Genomic DNA, 23,294 nt, shown 5'->3' with positions numbered 1-23,294 from the left:
GAGTCTAAACGGCCTTGCAGACAAAGCATTCTTTCCCCATCTGACCCCCCTGCTGCTCCTGCCTCCGCCTTCCCTCTCGCTCCCCAAACTCCAAGGCCCAGCCAGATTTTAAAACTCAAGGCTCTGCTAACATCCTCACATTATTTGTTGCCTCTGAACTCACAGAGCAATTTCTTCTTGACATTCTTTTCCTCAAGATTTCTGCTCTAGTTTGGCTCATCCTGTAGGATTCAGTTTAGATTTCCCTCTTCAGAGGACACGGCACTCACCAGGACCTGGCCAGGTGCTTCTCCTGTGTGTCTCTGTAACCAAGGCTGGAAACAGCTGCGCTGACGCTTGCCTGCCTCTTCCTCTGCACTGCAGGCTCTGAGGGCAGAGGTACCGCTTGTCCGTGTCTGAGTTGTCTGTCCCTCTCCAGCATCCAGTCCAGTCCCTGGGTGTCCATAAATAGTATGTGAATGAATGAAGGCCTTTCGAGGGAAGACTTGTTCAGGAAAATAAATGCACAGGTGCTAAGGTATTTTCTGAATTCAAATAAATGCCATCTCACTTGTCATTTTTCTTCCAATAGGCCAAGCTGATAGAGTTCAATCCTCTGAGGGCAACTGATGTGAAGCTCCCGAGCGGAGCGGCGTTTGTGATTGCCAACAGCTGTGTGCAGATGAACAAAGCCGCCACTTCCCACTTCAACGTCAGGGTGGTGGAATGTCGACTGGCTGCGAAGGTACGAACACGACCAACCAGTGGAACCCCAACTAGGCTCTTTTTCACTTCATGATGGGGTACTAATGTCTTCCCTTCCCAGTGTTCTAGGGGAACATCTTGAGGCAGAGGCATTCTAGCCGAAGGTCACTGGGTGCGGAGCAGTTTGTTTCCAAACAGATAAATCAACACATCTGTCTAGCCGGGAGGGCCTCTGGATTCCACCGTGGAGGAGAAAGGGGCGGGGATGTCTGTGGAGCAGCAGGCCGTGGGCTAGCACTGGGGAGTGACAGCAGCTGGTCTTGTTTCCTCACTGGAATCTTGTCAGCCCCTCCCTCCTGGTTTTTACCCCTGCTGGTCGCCCTACATGTGCTGTTTTCATATAGGTATACCCGGTCATTTCAAAACTAGCGACTTCTCCGTGGCTGGTAGAGATACAAGCCTGGTGGGGACACAAGGGAGTCTTGGGGTCCTCTGTTCCACAGTTCACATGACCCATCCCAGAAGAATTCAGCAAGTGGCTGTGGTACGTACACCCAACAGCAGACAGGGTTCAGCATTTACAGACAGACAGCACGGACAGTTAAAGTAGGAGGATACCAAATAGACAAGGTTAGCATTTAGCCAGGTGCTAAGTAACCTGGTGCTGTGGAAAGGGACACAGAAATGACATGCTATTGGGGGGAATCCAGGACTGGAGGAGACCGGCTGGAAGCCAAGGAAGGAACTCTTCTCTGCCTTCTGCTGTTCTTTCAGTCTTTTCGGTTCAGAACTGGCTCTTCCTTTGCTGTCACCTTTACCAGCCCCACAAGGTCTTTGAGGAGGGGGAGGGAGCAGGGGCAATGGGACCCCAGCTCAGGGCTTTTGAGTGCTGTCCCTTAGCTTTTTCACTCAAGGCTGGTGCTTTACTACTTGAGCCATACCTCCCCTTCTGGCTCTTGGCTGGTTAATTGGAGATAAGGGTTTCATGGACTTTCCTGCCCTGGCTGGCTTTCAACCACAATTTACTCATTAATTTCTAAAGATTATGTAGGAAAACGTTTTTTTAACAGTAAGCTCTTCATAGCATCTGATCAGTGTTTACATTCAAGAAAAGTAGCTGAGTAAACTTTTCAATAGCAAGGGTTCAATGAACTTTTTTCTCCCCTTTAGGACATACTTCCTCTTTCAGGAGATGGAAGAAATTAGTGTCTTATTTGTTTGAGGGGTTACTTTTGTTGACTTTTTATCTTGAGGTTGATGAGTAAGTGTAGTTTTCCTAAGGAGACTTCAAAACATACACAATATTGTTTTCAAGGTTTTATCACGAAATTAAGATATCCTCTACCACAGCCACAGCTGAGCTAAAACCAATTCCATGGGTTCGTGTTGAGAGAGAGAGAGGAAGATAAGAGCCAGGTGCTCATGCCTGTCACCCTAGTTACTCAGAAGGCTGAGATCTGACGATCAGAGTTTGAAGCCAGTCCAGGCAGGAAAGTTCGTGACACTTATCTCCAACACATAAAAAGAGCAAGAGTTAAACTGTGGCTCAAGTGGCAGAGTGCTAGCCTTAAACAAGAAGCTCAGGGACAGTGCCCCAGCCCTGAATTTAAGCCTCAGGACTAGTGTGCACACGCGCGCACATACGCACATATGCACACATGCATACACAACACACACACACACACACACACTCACACACAATGAGGAAGAAGGCCAGGTGCTTGTAGTTCATGCCTACAACCCTAGCTACTCAGGAGGCTGAGACTGTAGTTCAAAGCTAGCCCAGACACTTTGTATTCATATACTGTTTTGTAGAATGGGAACTTCTTTGTACAACTACTTAAAGATAATAAAAAGATTTTTTAAAAAAAGCTAGCCCAGACAATAAAGTCCATGAATACTCTCATCTCCAATGAACTACAGAACAAGCTATAAATAGAGCTGTGGCTCAAGTACTAGAGTGCTAGTCTTTTGTTGTTGTTGTTGTTGTTTTGTCGCTTGTGGGGCTTGAACTCTGGGCCTGTGCACCATCCAACAGCTCTTCAGCTCAAAGCTAGTGCTCTACCGCTTGGGCCACAGCACCACTTCTGGGTTCCCGGTGGTTAATTGGAGATAAAAGAGTCTCATGGACTTTCCTGCCCAAGGCTGGCTTTGAACTGTGATCCTCAGATCTCAGCCTCCTAAGTAGTTAGGATTACAGGCATGAGCCACTGGTACTTGGTTCAGAACTTCCTATTCTTGAGGATGTCTTTGAGTTTAACCGTAAAAAAGTGCATTTGAGGGGTACCTTGGTGTCTGTATGTAGCTTTTTTAGAACACATTCCTTCTAACTGATGTAGATAGAACACATTGTTTTAAAGACTTGTTTTTCTCCACCGGGTATTAGTGGCTCACGCCTGTAATCCTAGCTACTCAAGAGGCTGAGATCTGAGGATTGCTGCTTACAGCCAGCCCAGGCAGGAAAGTCCGTAAGACTCCAGTTTCCAATAAACCACCAGAAAACCCGAAGTGGTGCTGTGACTCAAGTGGTAGAGCGCTAACATTGAGCTGAAGAGCTGAGGAACAGCGTCCAGGCCCAGGGTTCAGGCCCCATGACCGACAAAAAAAAAAAAAAAAAAAAGAATAGTTTTTCTCTTTTACAATGTGGAGGGAAGAAAGTGAAAACCGCATCACGGTGTAGGGCATTTCCTAATCATGCTTCTGCAAATCATGAGCATCCAGGGTTCGGTATAAAAGGGAGTTAAAGATAACCTGTTGATACTGGTTGCAGCCAGGAGGTTGGTGTTAGGAAAATAAGCTTTTGCTCAGGAGCATCTGCTGAGATTCTGTTTTGAGATTCCATTTTTGGCAATTTGAATTTAGTTTTCTTGGAAGACACTCTTACTGAATAAGAAAATTAACTCTCAGGTAAAAAGGTAAAGAAGATGATCTCAACCTGGATGGCCTTTTCATTTCCAGACAATAGTAATGGAATATTCATAGGAATAGGAAATAGCCATAGGAAGTAGCCATCCAGGAGAATTCCCCAAGACAAGATGGTAATGAATAACACTTATTTTCCCATACCTTCCCATCCTTCCAAAATCCTCTTTTGAAATTGAGTACCTTTCATATTTAGTTAGTACAGGAAAGTACAGTAAACCAATAAAGATCATTTACGTCGATTTAATGTTGACAGCTCCTTCTTTGCTCAAGTTTCCTTTCTCTTTCTCTCTACATCATCTTCTCAAAACTAGTTGAAGCTGGACGGGGTGACCTATACCTGTAATCATAGCATTTGGGAGGCAAATGCAAGGAAGATCATGAATTTGAGGCCAGCTTGGGCTACATAGAGAATTCTTGTCTGAAAACACACACACACACACACACACACACACACACACACACACACACACACACACACACTTAATTGGCTTAGATTCATTAAAAGTCAGTCTTGTAGAGCATTTGAACTAAAGTAAAAACATTTCAAAACAAACTCAATAGAGAGTTATAATTATTACTTGCGTAAGTGATACTTTTAAGTGAGGTGCATGTTTATGTTCTTAAATTAAAAAAGTAGCCAAGGATCTTTAATGGGCACAAAATTCTTCACATTTTACATGTATTTCATGGCGTAAGCTTTTCCAGAAATATTTTATGTCTATAAAAGAGCGTATCCTTTAGTTACACTGAGGAATAAAATATGTGATGCCAATAATAAGTATGATGGGAAGTCAGGAATGGAAGGGGAATTGTACTGCTGCCTCTTGCATATCCTGAGCTCTTTGTGGTAACTTACGTGTGATGCAGTGACAGAGGGAGTTTCATGAGTTCCTTTGACACTCCAAGGGAAACTTACAGCGACTTTTTAGAGAGCCTGTCTGGTTAAGGGGCATCACCCACCCAGTTCCTCAGCTCCTGTCACTTAGTGCTGCATATGGAACTCATTCTTTGTCTGCTGATAGAATGAATGTGCGAAGTTGGCCTAATGTTCTCCGGGCTTTGCCGTTTCCTTGTATTTCAGCAGAGAAAAACCAAATACCCAGGAATGTGGTCAATTTCACTCACTCTGTTGGCTCAGTCAGACACAGTCTGCCAAGAGGAGAGTGGAGATTCTGGAGAACGGGGACTCCAGGCTCACAGCAGAGCGGACAAGGGGATGCATGTCCAGTGGAGCCAGGGTGTGGCAGGGCCTTCCTTCTCAGCCGGACGAAGGACTTCCCAGGCTTGGCTTTGGAAGAGAGGCCAGGGATCTTAGGAATGTCAGTCTGCCAGTAGGAACTTCTGACTTGACTGAAGGGAAGTGGGCGCAGGATTTCAGGAAGGTGGGCTGGAAGGGGAGAGAGATGAGAGAAGTCATAGCAAAGGGTTGAATAAAAGGCCTTTGGTGTTAGATTTCATTTCACTCTTGGCACAAATACTATTCTCCTCCTGCTCTCCCCCCTTGTTGGTGTTGTTGTTGTTTTGGTGATGTTTGAGATCAAACCCAGAGCCGTACACATACAGGGCAAGCCCTTTCCCACTGAGCCATACCCCAGTCCTGCATGTTACTCTTTTGAGAAGTTTTCCAGGGCCCCTTTCCTCCCTGCCCCTTGCCCTATTAGGTTAAATGCTTTAAATAGACGCTCACCCTAGCCTATAATTTTCAGCTCTATCCATTTATTACAGCTGGATTATGGTCTTCACTGTGTGATTTGTATCTAACGTGCCCCCCTCCCCAAGTAGACTGTGATCCCCATGTGGGGAGGGGCCGGTTGTGCCATTCCCAGCTGTCTGCCTGCGGCCTGGTGGGTGGTCAGTCCTCAGAAGCCTTCCCCTGCCTGCAGGCATGAGGAAGGAAAGGACTACAGGCTCACGCTGAAATGATGCGTGCGAATATAGAGATGCCACTGAAAGGTTTGGAGCCAGCAAGGTGGAAAGTGACTGGGAAAGGTAGGTCATGGAACCTCTTCATGGAATCTTACCATACTGGGAATTCCAGCTTGACTCGGATGATAGCCTCCAGATTTGGTTTGAGACAGGATCTGAACCCAAGATCTAAGTTCAGCTTCCTGAAGCAAAGAATATGGCAGCTGAAGATCAGAAGGCCTGTGTTAAGCTGGGGCATTGACTTCAACTAAATAAAAGAGGAAAAGCCAGTCGAGGGAGGAAATGGTAGAAGGAGCCGAAGCTGAGAGGGAAGCGGGGCCCACGCAGTGCAGCCCATGCAGCAGAGAGCTTGAAGTGGGCTTTGAAGAGTGCCTGACACCCCAGACTCGCTGAAAGTTAAGAGGACCAAGGAAAGAGGAGTGGATTTGCAAGTGTCTTTTGAAGCTGTGGAAGAATTTTTGGGAGGCCATAGGGTTGGGATGGTTAGTGAAGGCCTAGATGTGCTGCGTATGGCCGCTGGTTCGCATTGCTGGACAGTGACAGTCACAGAGAAACGATGATTCAAGAATTTGAGAATAGGGAATGTTTTGTGTGTGTGAGGGCATATAAAAAGGAAGCCAAATGGGGAAGAATTTACTAGAGAGGCAAGAGAAGGCTAGGGGAAAGGAAATGGATCCTCCTAGAATGCTAGACAAGGTGATTCATGTTTTATTTTTATCTTACTCAGTCTCATGATAGCTGTGAGGTAACCACTCGATGCCTCTTTCCACAAACCAGAGAATTTCAGGCCAAAATGCGGGGTATTTTGTTTCAATGACTGGAGAGTCCAGGTGTGTCTCAGCCTCTGCTCTTTCCCTGATACCCTTAAAGGTTAGCCATGATTTGCTGGAGATTCAGAGAGGATTATGATAGGTCCATTTTGTGCAACCAGGTTGATTCTTGAGCATACAAGCTAATAGGGAGACTATGACAATGGGTCGATAGGATTTAGCCATCATGGCAAATGTATCCATGGTAGTTTTGAATGCTATGCATTCCAGGGGTGAGGAGAGAGAAAAATGGTGTCCACAATTAAACTAAAGGCGCCTATGATCCTATTATGTCAAACTGTGTATGTAGGTAATACGTAAAGAAATGTATGGTAGCTAGCTTCCAAATGGCAGGTGGGGGGCTGGGGGTTTAGCCCAGCAGAAGGGTGCCCGCCCGGCACACGCAAGGCCCTGGGTTTGGTCCTCAGCCCTGGGGGAAAAAAAAACTACAAAAGACAAAAGACCGAAATGGCAGGTGGTTGGTTAGCTTATTGAGGTGGTTAGAGATTATTTTGTTTTGTTTTGTTTCGTTTTTTTGTATTGTGAACGGCCAGAAAACTTTACAACAAACACACATGAGCCATACAATCAGACACGATTGCTTTTCGTTGTGTGGGAAAGAGCCTCGCGAATGAATTGCGTTCAGAATTTTTTTTTCCCCCCTCCACTGACCTGGTAAGGAGACTTGGATAATTTTCCACGGGCAGGTTAACAGTGCTGAGTGCAGCGAGCAGTCAGAGGTGGACCCTTTCAGGCTGGCTGCTAGTAGGCCTCATGTCTGTGCGCCGTCCCTACCAGAATCCCTGGCCAGTCTCAGAACAAGAGCCGATTCTGGCTGTAGGAGAGGGCTTATTGTTTTAGTTAGTATCTGGGACAACCCAGCAGTGCCAGGGGGGTTAGTGCCTTTGACAGCCGTGACTAGCAGGGATGAGGGATGATGACACAGCTCTCTTGCCCTTGAGTACAACACATCTGAGGTCTATCCACAAGTCCCAAAAGGCCCAGCAGCCCCCCACTCTCCCCCCTCCCGCCTGTCATTGCTGCCCCTCCTATTGGCTTCTCTCTCGGCCTCTCTACTTCCCTACCGCTGCCTCTCAGGATCACCTTCCCCTCCCAGTCTTTGCCCTTACATTCTTGGCATCTCGGGCCTGCTTCTAAGACAGGGTTCTGCCACTGCTCATCACAGCTTCTTTCCACGGCGGTGGACAAAGCACTTGTTCCTCTCATGCCCACAGTGCTCAGGAACCTCCCAGAAGGGGTCTGTGATAGGAAGACTTAGTGCTGGCCCGTAGTGAAAGGGAAGGGTCAACGTTGACAAGGAGCTGCTGCCCCGTATTTCCCCACCCTGCGGCCCAGCCGGGGACCTGTGAGGAAATGACCCATGGCTCGTGATGCAGTGACTCAGAGTCCTGCCTTTCAAATGCCAAGCTCGCCAGTCACCAGGGCCACGAGTGACAGACTCCTTCATCACGTGCTGTCTTTGAACAACATCAAACCTCACCCACCCTCTGGGCTCATCTGCCTGTCATCTTTCTGTGTCCTGAGCCAAATTTGGAAGAGCTTAAGTGGCTTTCCTATTTCACTCCCTCCGCGCGGTCCCCCAGCTCCTGGCTGGGCAGCGGCTGCCGGGGCATGTGTTGGCTTTCCCCCTCGGCTGAACCATGCCCACTGTGGCAGTGTCGACCCCCTCACCGAGGGCTAAGTGGACCCTGGGCTGAACGGGCATAAAGCTGGAACACATGTGAACTTCTGTATGATAGGACCTCTGTCTACAGGGAAAGCCAGACCCAGATGGAGGCTCCCTTTGAAAACTGATCCTTGTGGGCTGCGGGTGTCCCTTGCAGACTTCCTCCTCAAATCCCTGGCTCAGGGTATTTTTTGGATCATGTGCCCGAGGCCAGTGTGATGAGTCCAAGTGTGGACAGGGGTGAGAAGTGGTTGACCAAAAAGTTCTAAGTATGTGTCCGCTTTGATCCTAGGGAGAGGTGTTCTCTGATGTTTTGCCTTTTCCTTTTCTTGGCTCCTTGTCCCTCAAGGAATTCATCTGTCAAACGTGTTTTTCCATCTTGATTTTACATGATTTTTAGACATGGCATTTATCTGTGCAGGCAGGTGTGCATCTGGGCACCAGTACTGGGGTTTGAACTCAGAGCCTGGGCCCTCTCTTTGACTTTTTTACTGAAGGCTACTGCTCTACCTCTGGAGCCACAGCGCCACTTCTGACTTTTTGGTGGTTGAGAGAAGAGTCTCATGAACTTTCCTGTCTAGCTGGCTTGAAACCAGTATCTTCAGATCTCCGCCTTCTGAGTAACTAGGATTACAGATACGAGCAACCAGCGCCTAACTCTCTTTTAAATAGAGTAATAATAATTACCACAGAGGATTGTTAATAATTGTGAAAATAAAAGGCACAGTTTGAACCATGTAGCTCTATTGTTAAGTTGTTGCTTTGTTGTTTATCTCACTTAGATTCTAAATTTGTTTTGCCAGGGAGTATTGCTATAGGAGATCACTTGTATCAGCCCTGTCCATATAAACTAATTATATTCTGTGTTTATTCCTTCACATTGTATATCTCTTAGTTGTCTCTATTTATGAAATACAGGATACGAATGAATGAATGGGTTATCTGTACATGCAACACTAATAAATGAAGCAGACAAGGCCAGGAGAAAGGTCTTAGTTCATATCTTTCCTTTAAAAGAGGTACCATGTCCTATGAAATAACTGAACAGAGAAACATAATCTTGTTGTCTGTTTTCCCAGCTGTGCCTTAAAAACAATTGCTTTCCAATATATGAGCCAGGGCTTTTTATTAAAAAAAGGTAATTATTAACATTCTTTAGAAATGAGTGACCCTTGCCAGACTGCAATTGTCTTTTGGTAAGTCCTGCTTCCTGTCAAAAAGAGAAAATTAAATCATCAACAGAATAGGCAAATGAATCAGATGCACACTTCCTGAAAGCCTAATTTACTCCTTTCTTGACAGCTTCTTTTTGCACCTGCTTCCTCACATCCAGGCAGTGAGTTGTTTAGACCTCAGTTGGGAAAGAACACCACTGTTTTGTTGTCACCTACCTGGAAGGGATGGATGTTAGTGGTTGGGGAAGAACGAGAGGAATCTACTCTGGACTAGGGCTCCCACGAGTAGGTAGGCCTGGTCAGATGGTGGGGCTGCCTGTGGATACAATTGGAAGCCATGCTCCGTCCTTGACAGTGGAGAAACAGACAGCTCTACCACTCCAGTGACCTAGCAAAGTGATTTTTCATAAGGTCACCAATGAGGTTTTCATTTAAAATCTGGGACTTGACTCCAACCGCCCAGATACTTAAACTCATTAGCCATTTTCAAAGAGGCGTGTAGTAAACAGGAAGTGCTCTAATGAAATCAGGCCAACTGTCCATCTCAGGACCAAGTCAGATGAGATTGGCACAGTGTTCTCTGGACTTGGCTCAGAGGGATACTATGGATGAATTACATGGGGATTAGAAAATGATAGTTAAAAAAAATCAACGTAGATTAGGGGTGTGTGTGTGTGTGTGTGTGTGTGTGTGTGTGTGTGTGTGTGTGTGTGTGTGTGTGTGTGTGTGTGTGTGTGTGTGTGTGTGTGTGTGTGTGTTAAAAAAAATCAACGTAGATTAGGTGTGTGTGTGTGTGTGTGTGTGTGTGTGTGTTAGTACAGGTATTTAGCCAGCCTGCAAGTGTCACGTAGGCATGTTTAATTCTAAACATCTGAATCCAGCATGCACTTCCAAGCCATGGTGGGCAATTTGGATAGGTTGACTGGAAAAAAATCTGAACAGCTGGCTAGTTAACACAGTGCAATCAGATTAAAAGAGAAAAACTGACCATTGTCTCGGTGTGAACTTGCAGCTCCTGGCGAAGCACAAGGGCTTACAATGGGACGAGGTCATGAGGCTGGAAGAAGTGCAGGCCAAGCTGGGGGTTAGTCTGGAAGCAATGCTGTTGCTCACCAAGGACGCCCTTCACCCTGAACCCTATAGCCGCGAGGAGATCTGCATGTGTCTGGGAATCAGCCTGGAGGACCTCCGAACCCAGATCCTAACTCCAAACACCCAAGATGGTGAGTCTGCTGGAGGAAGGCCAGCACAAGGCCTCCTCTCCCCGCCACCCCCAGCGTTTCCAAACCCTGTGGACTTTAAAGGAGATGTTAGGGAAGTCAGAACATGTGTGCTTTGGCAGATCTAATGTGCTAGGTCTTTAGCTTCATTCACTCATTCACTCCCCAACATTTCTTGGAGTATGCCACACATTCTCTCCAGTAGAGAAGGATGAGTCAGGCAGGATTCCTACGCTCCCGAGGTTTACAACTGTGTTAGCTGCTCTTTATTTCACATTTTTCCTATCCCTTTTCCTGATGGTTAATGGTATTGATAGAAGAAGGTCCAGGTAAGAACGCTGCTCGTCGCCGCTGTAGATATTACCCCGGAGCTCCAGAAAATCCAAAGCGTATGTGGAAACTTGCAGTGCACTTCAGCGTGGAAGCTTATTTCTGTTTCACGTAATGCTGTTTTTATACTGATAACATCAGAAACTGCTGGAAACAAGGTGTACATTGGAGCCACAGTATGAAGACAGAGAACACTTTTTCTTTTAGAGGTGAACGGCTGTCTGCTTGTGGGAGGTCAGCACTAGGGACACAGATGTCTAGTTAAGATTGCATTTCCCTGTGGGGGCCGCTAGGGAAGGTGGGATTTTTGGCGCAGAGATGAGCCTTGGGATCCCATTTCCATCCCATAATTTGCAGGCAGGGATGGGGTTTTGGTTTCTGACATTGTTTGATCCATTTTTAATTTGATGGACATCGACTGAGCCTCTAGAACTGAGATGAGCAAACAAAGTAAGCGTGTGGTGAAACCACCCCCACCCACCACCTGTTTTGGTAAAATCACCTCTCACTAGTGTTTGCCGTGCTTGCCTTTGCACTACCCCCGCAGAGGACCTGTGACAGGGCCCAAGAACTCACAGAACTAAATACTGCCCTTTGCAAAAGAGTTTGCTGATTCCCGCCCCATGAAAGCAGTTGATCAAAGTGGGCCTTAGTTTTGCCATGAGAAGCACAGGAATCCCCCTCGAGGAGTGGTCGAGCTGTGGGCTGAGATCTGCGCTTGTGGAGAGCGGGTGAGAGGGCGATGCAGGTGTGCTTCTCCACGTGGGTATTGTGACAGATGTTGGGGTACACAGATGAGTGGAACATGGTCTCTACCTTCTTGTGACTTAGTGTCTAACGGGGAGAGGGGGGAAAGGGGAGGGGGGATGTGGGGCAGGGAGAGGGGGCGGGGAGTGCTACAAATGGATCCCATAGGTACTGCGGGCTATCAGGCCCTGAGAATGCGGAGGAGGGAATGGCGGAAGCGGGCTCAGGTCCGAGCTGGATTCTGAATGACAGTTGTGGGCTTCCTCAGGGAGCAGGGTATTGGAGAACACAGGCTGAGAGGTGCGGGTGCAGGCTGAGCTGGGATCCACTGGGAGTTGGTGACTGACTGCCTTCGTTAGAAGAGAAGAAGGGAAAAAGAGATCATCAAGGAATGAATCTATTTTGTAATTTTGTCATCCTCAAAGGGTTTCCCTGTGAACATAAATTAGTCTGTGGTTCCGGAGTTGCCTAGATCAATATCATTAGGTTTACTTTCTAAATCCAGCCGTCTAAGCCAGCCAGATTTCCAGTTGAGGTTTAGGGATCAGATCTTTTACCCTTTGGGTTATCCTTATGGCGTTTGCTCTCTCTGGCCTTTCTTAACTGTCTAGAACATGTGACTCCTGCTGATGACACTGTGCTGGGATGGTGTGAAGGGAGGCGGAGATGGCATTGGCCGGCGCGCACAGACACCTCTGGGAACTATGAACTGTGAACCCTGGCTTTGACTTGAACGTCTGTTCTCACTATGGAACCCCATGCAAGAGAAGGGCGTGGGGGCTCTACCGCCGGTGTGTTCCTTTCGCCCGCATCGCTGCTTCACCTGGAGTGTGCGTGTCTGTGCCGTGCTGGCTTTGAGGTGGCAGGGAGAGATGTGTCTGCCAGCAGTGGTATGCAGCTGCTGTGAGCAGCCGTACTCCCACAGGCCCCTGCGCTGCAACCCGTGTTCGCTCTGTCCAGATCTCTAACAATTAGGTTTAGAAAGCCCAGAGACAATCGAAATTAAACACACCCTGAAAGCAACATTCTTAGCGCCTTTAGATGTTTAGAAAAACTACAAACCATCCCCAGGAACTGGCTAGGAATATTTTTAAGGACTACTTGCTTGGCACTGCCTACACAAATGAGTTGTTTAAGTGTGTGGTCTAATGCCCCATGGCCCCAGAGGCTCATCCACCAGACTTAGTGGCAGGGAGGGGTATTTCCCAAGGCATGATGGGGTTGGGGGGAAGCTGAAGCCATGGTCAGACCCGGGAGACATGGCTGTGTGTGTCAAGCACGGGTGATAGTGGAGGACAGACAAATACAGATAGGGACTGAGAACTAAGGTAACAATGGGCTGGGCCAGATTATAAGAGGGAGAATATAGGGAGCATCTGTTCTAGTTGGATTGGCCTGGCTACTTACCTGAACTGCCTAAAAAAGACACAAATTTCATTATAAAAATTACCTCATGGTCCATGACCATACGCTGCAGAAGTACTGGCTACTTGGTAATCTGTTCGGGTTCTGTGATTCTGAAGCCCTGAGTGGCACTGATGGCTTTTGGTGTGTACAGGTCACGGGGCACAGATGGCTCTTTCAGGAATCATCTAGAGTCAATAGTAACATGAAACAAAACAATACCCCACCCTCTGCCAACAGAAAAAATTACTTCATGGTTTCTTTTCTTTCTTTTTTCCAGTCCTGGGGTTTGAACTCTGGGCTCTGGGCGCTGTCCCTGAGCCTCTCTGTGCTCAATGCTAGTGCTCTACCACTTGAGCCACAGCACCATTTCTGACTTTTTCTGTTTACGTGGTACTGAGGAATTGAACCCAGGGCTTCATGCATGCTAGGCAAGCACTCTACCGCTGAGCCACCTTCCGAGCCTTTACTTTATGGTTTCTACATCAATCACACTCTTGGCAATACCATGTGATTTGGATCCCACATCCCTGAGGCGTGTGCTTCTCCTTTAGCTTTAGGAGAAAGGCAACAGTGAGGCTGAGGAGGGTCAGGAATGGAGAATCTAACAGAGGGAGACAGGCTGACGTGTACACTAAGCCAGCTTGTGTGCACACATGCACACAAGTTTACACACACACACACCCAACTCACCTGTGTGCATTCATGTCCTCTTCTCGTCCTGGGATGCTCGTAGGATGCCATGGACTGGCAGCTCTTCACTTGCCTTTTCGGGTTTTTGCCAGGTGTATTGTGATTCGGGCACCTCATTAGCTGTCTGTGAGCATGAAACTTTTTTTTAATCCTTCTAACCTCACTACATTTTTTGGGAGGAGGCGGGGTGGTGGTGGGGCCTGAACTCTGGGCCTGGGCGCTGGCTGTCCCTCAGCTCTTCAGCTCAAGGCTAGCGCTCTACCACTTGAGCCACAGCACCACTTCTGGCTTTTTCTGCTTATGTGGTGCTGAGGAATCAAACCCAGGACCTCAGGCATGCAAGGCAAGCACTCCACTACTGAGCCACCTTCCCAGCTCCCCTCCCTGCATTTTGGAAGGTTCCAGTGTAGTAGTCTTCAGGCGAGCACTGTGCCAGAGTCCCCTCAGCCTGCTATCACTTGCAGCTTCAGTCAGTGCCGCCTCCCTCCCAGCCACCACCCCTTATCGGTCCCAAGTCATTCCCGGTAGAAATGCTCCCGTGCACCCCTCTCAGAGAACAAGCTGTGTAGGACAGTCGCCTGTGGACTGTAATTGGGTCTTTTGCATAACAGATGATATAGCTTCTTACTTGCTTGGCATGTTATAGTGTGCTCCATGACTATGTCTCATCACAGTGAGGTAGAAATAAGTAAAGAGAATCTTTACAGCTGGGCAACAGTGGCTCACACCTGTCATCCTAGCTACTCACGAGGCTGAGATCTGAGGATCACGGTTCAAAGCCAGCCCAGGCAGCAAAATCCATGACTCTTTTTTTTTGGGGGGGGGGTTCCAGTCATGGGGCTTGAACTCTGGGCCTGGGCACTGTCCTTCAGCTCTTCAACTCAAAGCTAGTGCTCTACCACTTGAGCCACAGCGCCACTTCTGGCTTTTTTTCTTTTTCTGCCTATGTGGTGCTGAGGAATCGAACCCAGAGCCTCATGCATGCAAGGCAAGCGCTCTACCACTGAGCCACCTTCCCAGCCCTCCTCCAATATTTGATCTTTTCATCCTTAATAATATAGTGCCTGACATTTTCTTTTCTTTTCTTTTTGCTAATACTGGGGCTTGAACTCTGGGGGGCCTGGGCACTGTCCCTGAGCCTCTTTATGCTCAAGGTTAGCTCTCTACCACTTGAGCCACAGCGCCACTTCCGGCTTTTTTTCTTTTTGCTTATGTGGTGCTGGGGAATCGAACCCAGGGCCTCAGGTATGCAAGGCAAGCGCTCTACCACTGAGCCACCTTCCCAGCCCCTCCATAAGACTCTTATCTCCAATAAACCACCAGAAAACCAGAAGTGGCGCTGTGGCTCAAGTGGTAGAGCGCTTGGCTTGAGCTGAAGAGCTGAAAGATAGTGCCCAGGCTCAGAGTTCAAGCCCCATGACTGACAAGAGGGAGAGAGAGAGAGAGAGAGAGAGGAGAGAGAGAAATCTTTACTCCTTGTCTGACCAAGTACTTCACTGAAGAGCAATAATTTAAAGACAGTGTTAGGTACCATGCCTTAGTGATGAGTGAGGCCAGCATTATTCTTGCTCTCATTTCATTTAGCATGACAATAAAGTCATTACTGGGGAATAAGCTACTTGTCAGATAAGCACTGTGGTTTCCTTCGCCTCTTTTTCATCCCTTTTCATTCTCTTCCATGTTCTTCCTCTAATTCAATTAATAGAAGAAAGCTAAGACAGGAACCCATGCCCTTGTATGTGAGAATCCCAGGCCAGGCTGGCTGTAGGCAGCATGACACGCTCTCACAGTTCCTCCTGCGGCTCTGATGGACCGAATCTCCTGCCCAACTCCCCAGGCTCCTGTTAAGAGTGCCTTGAGATCATCTCCTCCTTTCACGTTTCCAAGAACAGAGCTGTTCCAAACAACAAAGCTGGGAAGGAAACATAAAAATGTGATCCATCTGGGGAGCCGCTCCAGATTCTTCCCTCGCTAATGAGATGGGAGAAGAGGACGTTGACTGGCAACTTGCTGTACTACAGGCCTTCTGTGATGCTCTAAGGAGCTGTCCTGGGGCACAGGTCCAGTCCCCACCCTCTTGCAGCAGAGCAAATGGCGATCACTAGATAGGATGTGAAAGAGCTGTGTGCCCAAGTGGGAGGGATGCATACCTGCAACCCCTTCGTTCTCAGAGAGCTTTGTGGCATTCTCACAGACAGAAACAGCTGCAGAATTAGCCTGAGTAGGATGCTGATGCTGACAGGGGACAAGCGGGAATAGAGGTCAGGGGAGGTAGCACCAACCACACACTATCAGAAAGGAAAGCACTGTGTCAAGAGGCCTTCACTTAGCTGGGCGTGGGTGGCTCACGCCTGTCATCCTAGCTACTCAGGAGGCTGAGATCTGAGGATCGCAGTTTAAAGCCAGCCCGAGCAGGTAAGTCCATGAGACTCTGATCTCCAATTAATTAATCACTCAGAAAACAAGAAGTGGCGCTGCGGCCCAAGTGATAAAGCACTCGCCTTGAGCTGAAGAGCTCAGGGACAGTGCCCAGGCCCAGGGTTCAAGCCCCACAACCGACAAAAAGGAAAAAATAAAAATAAAGGCCTTCACTTGCTGGACGATGAAGGAAATGTTAGGTTTTCACACAGCTGGGTATTCAGGGGTACGGCAGTGGTGATCTGGGGAGTTTGCCATGGTGGCTGTGTATGGGTCTTGGGGTAAAGTAGAGCAGTTGGAAGGTGATACAGTGGCCAGGCTTTCCGGAAGGTAGAGTACAGGGTGGGAGGAGGGGGCCGTAGGCTCTGTCTTGGAGTTACTGGAGCTTTCCATTGCCAGAGTGTGACGTGCAGGTGGGGTGACTGTAGCGAGAGTTGGAAAATCAGAGGAGTGAACTGTATTGGGAAATGGGCAATGCTGGCTCTTGATTCTTTGCAGCGCTGGGAAAGGAAGCCATAAACGTGTGGGCACTGTTACTGTCCACGGACAAATGGCATTATGCTGCGGATTTTACAGTATTCACAAATGCTTCTTGGAACGCAGTTTTCCATGAACTGATGTGGTTTGTGTTCAAAGTGCATATATGTTTTTCTCATCAGTGGTTTTGCTTTTAAAAGCAGGTAGTTAAAGATTTTTTCCCCTTTTAAATATAAAATGCTAATTTAATTTAGTCTTCGCAGCTTGGGAATGGGAAGCTAATGTGGCTGAAAACAGCAGTTAAGTTTCTGTGGGTTTGACCATTTCAGAAACTTTGCATGTATGAAAAATACTATTACTAGGAAAATAAATTAGAACCACAGACTAACTTCAATGAGGACTGTATAGTGTTTTTCCATTATAATGCTTAAGTGCTGCGAAGAGCCGGAGCCTCGGATCAGGGACTTTTTACAATTTGCTGCTCAGGGAAACAGAGGACCCAGCATGGATTGTGAAGTGGTTTCCCCCACCCACCTCTGAATTGCTGTTCTTGGAAACCGGCTCTTGGCTTAGCCCCGTGGATCTTTCTATTTTGCACAGAAATTGGTCAGTAGCGTGCAGCGACACGATTATGTAAAGGCAGCAGAAGCCACAGGGGCTTTACCCCCCACCCAGATGGGGCGAGAGTGTGGTGGGGAGAGAGAGCCTCAGGAAGACAAATTGCGCTCCCACGCAGCAAAGCCTTGCGCCTCCCTCGGACCAGTGTGTTTATTCATTCTGTTTAGACTCCTCACGAAATGAAGTCTGATTTCCAAAAATAGGTTACCCCTTTTTCATTTGTGAAATGAAAATCAGTGTTCTGAATTCTCCTGTACCGATAAAGCTTGATGCAGAGCTGCCAGAGTGAGGTTCAGGGAGGGAGCACCCGCATCGATGTCCTGCTGGCATCTGGCCACCTCCCCAAACTGCGATTAGTGCGATTAGCTCCGAAACCGCCTCTGAGAAGGGCGTGCAGAGTGCTCAGGTGTAGTGGGGTGCTGGGGATGGAGTGGAATGGCGTACACAGGCTGAAGTCTATTCATCTAATGAACAGAAGGAGGAGACTTGAAATGCAATTCTATGAGGGAAGCTGGGCAGAGGTCCGGAGAGGAGAGGTTAACGATGCCCAGATTGCCCTTTCCTGGCTCTGAGAAATCACTGCTGTGCTTGTTGGTAAGAAGGGGGAATCTCACCTCTGTGGAGCTAAGGGATCAGACTGGTGAGATGGAAGTGAGGGTTCTCAGCTCCCACCATCCTGGTGGCCACTGTGTCAGCGGCCTGGATCCTGACCGGCACGGATGGGCGGATAAAGTATCTGCAGTCCAGCCTCCTGTCTGTCCATACCACTCTGGCGTGACTCGGGGCAGCGCTTACGTTCAAACGACCATAGGAATATACAATGAATCCTAACAGTTTTTTGGTGAGCCTCCTAACAGCTTCCGAATGAGTTCCTTCTACGCTTCAGTTGGGTGGTGCGGATTTCTCTTCACAGCTAGGAATCCTGACTGCTGTCGTTGCTATCACCTGGAATGCTTCTCAGCTCTAACTTGAATTGTTCTGGGTCCAGCCGCTGCTCTGTGGAGTCTGCATGGACATTGGACCGCACACACCATTTTGGGTATTTGTGCACCCACACAGGAGAGAGGGCCTCAAAAAGTTCTACAGTCTTTCCCAAAGGCTGAAAGGGCGTATTCGAAGTATGTTGTTGAAGCACCTCAGCATCACGTGCCAGTCGCGATTCTGTCCCCCTGCCTGCTGCTTTGAGTTTCCCTTTGGCTCTGTTCCCTCAGCCATTTCATGTTCCCATCCACTTGAAGCCCTGTGGGTTCTCTGAAACAGCCCACAGTTTCCATCGCCACATTTCCCCCAAGATGTCCTGACTTACGTTCTCAGTCCTTCCTCTCCCTCTCCTTTTGGTTTGCTGAATACCTGCTCATCTTTTTACTCTGCAGGCTTTCCCTCCTCACAGCCCCCTCGTCCCCGCTCACTCCCAGATGGCAGCATCGCCAGGAGCCGTCGCCACTAGCCGCGGGTTGAGTGCCTCTGTCACTCAAAGCAGCTCTACCTGCTCAGGCCTTCTGTGGACAAGTTAAACCGATGGGCACTCAAAAAATGAGTCTTGCTGGGTGCCGGTGGCTGACACCTGTAATCCTAGCTACTCAGGAGGCTGAGATCTGAGGATCACGGTTCAAAGCCAGCCTGGGCAGGAAAGTCCATGAAACTCTTATCTCCCATAAACCACCAGAAAACTGGAAGTAGCACTGTGGCTCAAGTGGTAGAGTGCTAGCCTTGAGCTGAAGAGCTGAGGGACAGCACTCAGGCCCAGAGTTCAAGCCCCACGACCGACAGAAAAAAAGAAGTATTAGTGTCAATGCGGCGTCCCATCCTGTGTGCCCCACTTGTAAGGAAGATTCCACATGGTTCCTGAGATCCCTAAGTGGCCAGGTCCACATGGCTCATGCTAGTAACCTGCTGGTCAAGCTCCTTTATTGGCTCTTGTTTTCTCCCCATCTTTACTCTCTGATCTTACTTCCTAGACTTCTGCCGACTGTGTCCAGTTCTTTGTTCTGGGCGTTGCTTTCAGGCTAGCTTGATCAGGGTGCCTCAAGACTTCATGCATCCACCTGAGCTGCCTGTGTTGCTCTTGTTGTTCTTACCTTGTGATTTCTCTAATACACCACCATTACTTCTTGAGACCATGGATGTCGTGTCTCTTGTTGGTGGTGGTCCCCCGGCTTTCGTAGTGAGTCTTCAACAGTGTGGATGAGACATAGAATGGCTGCAGGTATCCGCAGACCCACGTCTGGGCACACAGCTCAAACCAAAGACGCGAGTCACAGGAAGACAGACAGCATGGAGCATGGAGCTAGCAATGTGCTGAAGGTAGGGGACTTTCAGTGACTTGTAATGGTGTCATGACTCATTCTGAAGGGAGGTTTGCCCACTTTCCCCTTTGCCAGGAATTCCACAGAGCTTTGTGGAACAAAGGCCACCCACAGATCCTCCTGGGACCGTGCACGTAGAGACCAGTGAGGCAGGCTGAGCGTGAGATGCTGGGTCAGCAGAATCTGTGGGAGGAGGTAGGTGCACCCGGTCTCCCCGCAGCCCCAGCCAGGGATTGTTGTGCAGGAAGCAGGCCCCGCCCAGCCAGGGCGGCAAGCTTTGCCCGGAGAAAGCAGAAGTCCAGACTGTCACGTACAGTTTCTGTGTTTAGGTATAGTATGTATGTCCAGAAAGCATCACCGTGGCTGACCGTGGCCCATGGGCTGTTAATCTACAATCTTTGTGTAGCAGTGCGGCTCCAGGTTAGAGGCTCAGGTGAGGAGGGCTTGCTGGGCCTGGGTCCTAGGTTCCCGTTGGCTTCAGGCCTGAGAATACAGTTCCCTGCACTGACCTTTGGCTCTCTGTCTTTGTATCAGAAAAGTCATAGGAAAGGCCACTCTTCTGCGACTCCTCCCAGCACTGGTGCTCCCCCAGCGAGCCCTCTATTCTGAGGGCAGTTGCTAGCACTTTCCTTCGCACAGGGATGTGCCACAGTTGGCACAGGAATCCGTTTGCCTTCCCTGCTTGGCCACATTGCTATAAGACATGCTTTCTACTTCATGCATCTTTGCGATCCCCCAGGCAGTCAGCAGCACACAGCCGAGACTCAGTACTCAGCTACTGGTTGACTGCTGTGATGGCCACCTCACCCAGAGCTTTTCAAATTGCTCTTGGTAGGAGTTGGGGACTAAAGACGAAGCCCCCAGCCCCTGCGTGCACAGCGGGTGGGGAGCTCCCCAGATTGCAGGAGGTCACTCACGGCACAGCCTGTGGCTGCTGCCCCCAGGGCTTTTATGAGGAAAAGTACCAGGCCAGTGTCTCCCTTCTGTCAAAGACTTTCCCTTGTTCTTTCCCACCAAACGTGACAAAATAAGAATGGATTATTTTGTGTCCTGGTTTAAATTCTTTAATTAGAGGTGGGCTCTGGTAGATGGCTGTGTAACCATCCTCCTCAAAGGTTGCCTAGCACAAAAAGTTTATCTTAATTACGATTACATATTGTTTATTCTTCCCTTTTCTTTGAAACATCTTGGAGAAATTTCTTATTATATCTAAGCAAAAATGTAACATAAACAATTATTGGTCATCTATGATCATGGACATTAGGGTATTCTTTGGGCACTGAAATTTACTAGTTGCCTTCAGCACTTCAATGCTGAGAAGTATGAATTGCCAAAATAGTAGCTCTTGTGTTTATCGCATTTGCCCCATAACTATAGTTAGCAGAGTTGTTGTTAAAGGAACTGAATCATGCATTCAACATTCATTGAGTCCCTACTGTGTGGCAGATCTAGTCTAGCTGCTGGAGATGCAGTGGCGAACAGTTACAAAAGGCCTTGCAGTGCTGGGAAATTGTACAGACCAGAAACAAACAAGCATACAAGGAAATACTGGATGGGGTATTGGGAGAATAAAACAAGATGGAGAGAGTGGGGGGGGGCTGCTCCAGAGAGGACTTGAGAGGCCTCCTTGTATTTGGACATGTGACACTTGAATGACAGAGGCCAGGCATGTGGAGATGAAGCACTGTCTGGGCCTCTGGCAGCAGCCCTGTGTTCTGGAGCTGGAGTGAGGAGGCCGCGCTGCGGGGAGAAGGGTGGGAAGGCCATGAGGGGGAAGCCGAGGGAGGGGAGAGCTAGCAACAACTTACAATCTAAGGAAAATGAAGTGTTTATTCTGTAATTCAAACAGATTTGAATTCGGAAGGTTTCAGTTTCAGAATGGGTGTTGTGGCTGCGGGGTTTGAGGCAGGATTTCGCTGAGATTCACACTGGATAACCCAGCGCTCTCAGAGTCCAGCGGCTGTGTTGGCTTTGAACACTGGCCTTTGCTTTGGATAGGATGGGCCCTGAGTAGTACAGGGAAACAGTACTAGTGTTGTCAGCTTAGTGTTAGATTCTGAAATTGAATTTGCCTCCAAAGTAATCACGAATGCAATGAACACAGAAATGGCTTTCTTCATCCTTTAATAGGATAAGTGCTCGCGTGGATTACAAGAGCTTATAGACAGCTGGAACATCTGGATATAAAGTTAGCTGCAGCACAGGGAAGAAAGCCGATATGGACCAAATTGGGGGTTTTCTTGGATTTGGGGGTATCTGTATAATAGAGACCTGATGCACTGCCAGCTTGTAATAAACCAGAGCCCTGGATTTCGAGAATGTTTGTGATATTCAGCCAGCATAGCGCAGCTTTCCCTCCCAAGGGGTGGTCTCCAAATCTCCTGTAGCCTTTGGCAAGATAACTTTCGATCACAATTGAAAACAGATGCCCTCTCTACCCTGCCCACTGTTTGTCTACGTAAGGGCGTGTGAGCAGGGCAGTGGCCCAGGCACCTGGTCATTAGACAGTCATGTTCATAGCTCTGCACCGCGGCCCTGGTGTGGGGACAGTGGACATACACAAGCACAGCACCTTTAAGGTTTAACAGAAAACATCTCTCTGGACAGTTTCTACTATAGAACATTTCATTCTAAAGGAAAATACTGAATTCTAAAGGCACGTGATCCTAAGGAAAAAGCAAAGCATAATCTCCCTAATAAAACTGCATTGTTTTATTTTAGGATATGGCCTGAAATGTGCTTGGACATGTCCTTGAGGCTGCAGAATATAAAAAATGACTGTAAAGCCTTGATTTAGAGCGACTCAGACATAACAACTGAATACAGTGTGTTGACGTTGGACCCTGGAGTGAAACAAGTGAAATGTAAACTAGAGGGAAATTGAACTACAGACAGGGGATGAGATAACACTATGAAGTCACAGGGAATTGTGTTAGGTGAGACGATGGCATGGTATTTACAAAAGAAAGCATCCTGATTTTATAGAGGGTCACATTTAGATGTGTAAGAAGGAAATGTGCAAATCATCAATAGCTTATTTGAGGTACTAATTGTTTACATAGGTGATGGACCTATGGCTTTTTACTATAGTATTTGTTCTGTCCTATTGCTTTTTTTTTTTTAATTCAGTTAGTTTGTTTGTTTTTTTCCGATATGGAACATGGTGGAGGGATCTGTGTACAGCTATGACTGAGAGCCCACTGTGCCTATGTGCTGCAAGCGTACATGGCAGCGGACCTGCAAACGAGGTGATTCCTTTATGCTTCGGGCATTTCAGGCAAAAGAGACCCATCCTTCCTCCTCCTCCCTCTTTCCTCCCCAGCCTCTCTGCTCTGATTTTGTAACTCTGTGATTGTGGGAGGAGAAAGAGTAAAACTGAAACATATGGAATCCTAAAGCTGCTATTTTAGACATTTTTTTTTCCAACCTCAAGTTTTAAAAAAGAATAATGATAAGCTACAGTTACCAAAATCATTTTCTTTCAAAATGTATCTTGTACAGCCTGGATTAGATTAGCATGTATTAAGCGACTGGCACCACCCTGGGCACACACATGTCAATCAGTTGCTTTTCCTTTCTCCCGAGGCGACTAGAGAAGTTGTTGGTGCAGCTGCCGTGCTGTTGTTTCTCCACAGAGGGCATTTTGTAGACAGTCTGTGCCGGTACTGGATGTTGGTTAGACCTTTTTCCCTTGGGATATTTTGATACCCATACCCTGAAATAAATCATTCCCATTTCCAAGGAACTCACCGATGGACACAAGTTTCTATTGCAATGTGGGCTGATTCATGTGGCCTAGCTACTGATGGAACAAAACATGTTGTTGTGTTTTTCCCCAGCTACGTTTTTTTTTTTTTTTTTGGTCGGTCGTGGGG

The 23,294-nt window shown here is 47.9% G+C and overlaps 1 protein-coding gene across 5 annotated transcripts in view; it reads left to right on the top strand.

Annotated features, from left to right (window-relative positions):
* LOC138804122 (N-acetylgalactosamine kinase) overlaps positions 1-23,294 on the top strand; it is a 95,755-nt gene that overhangs the window by 58,977 nt on the left and 13,484 nt on the right. For all 5 annotated transcript variants that reach the window (XM_069988396.1, XM_069988397.1, XM_069988398.1 and 2 more), the window contains 2 exons: positions 572-724; positions 10,219-10,429. In XM_069988396.1, coding sequence (XP_069844497.1) covers positions 572-724; positions 10,219-10,429 — 364 coding nt within the window. The remainder of the gene's footprint in view (positions 1-571; positions 725-10,218; positions 10,430-23,294) is intronic.

Source organism: Dipodomys merriami, unplaced genomic scaffold (genome assembly GCF_024711535.1).
Source record: "Dipodomys merriami isolate MVZ:Mamm:240054 unplaced genomic scaffold, mDipMer1.0.p SCAF_357, whole genome shotgun sequence".
Lineage (NCBI taxonomy): Eukaryota > Metazoa > Chordata > Mammalia > Rodentia > Heteromyidae > Dipodomys > Dipodomys merriami.
Note: the sequence above shows the minus strand (reverse complement) of the source record. Positions and strands in the feature narration are given on the sequence as shown.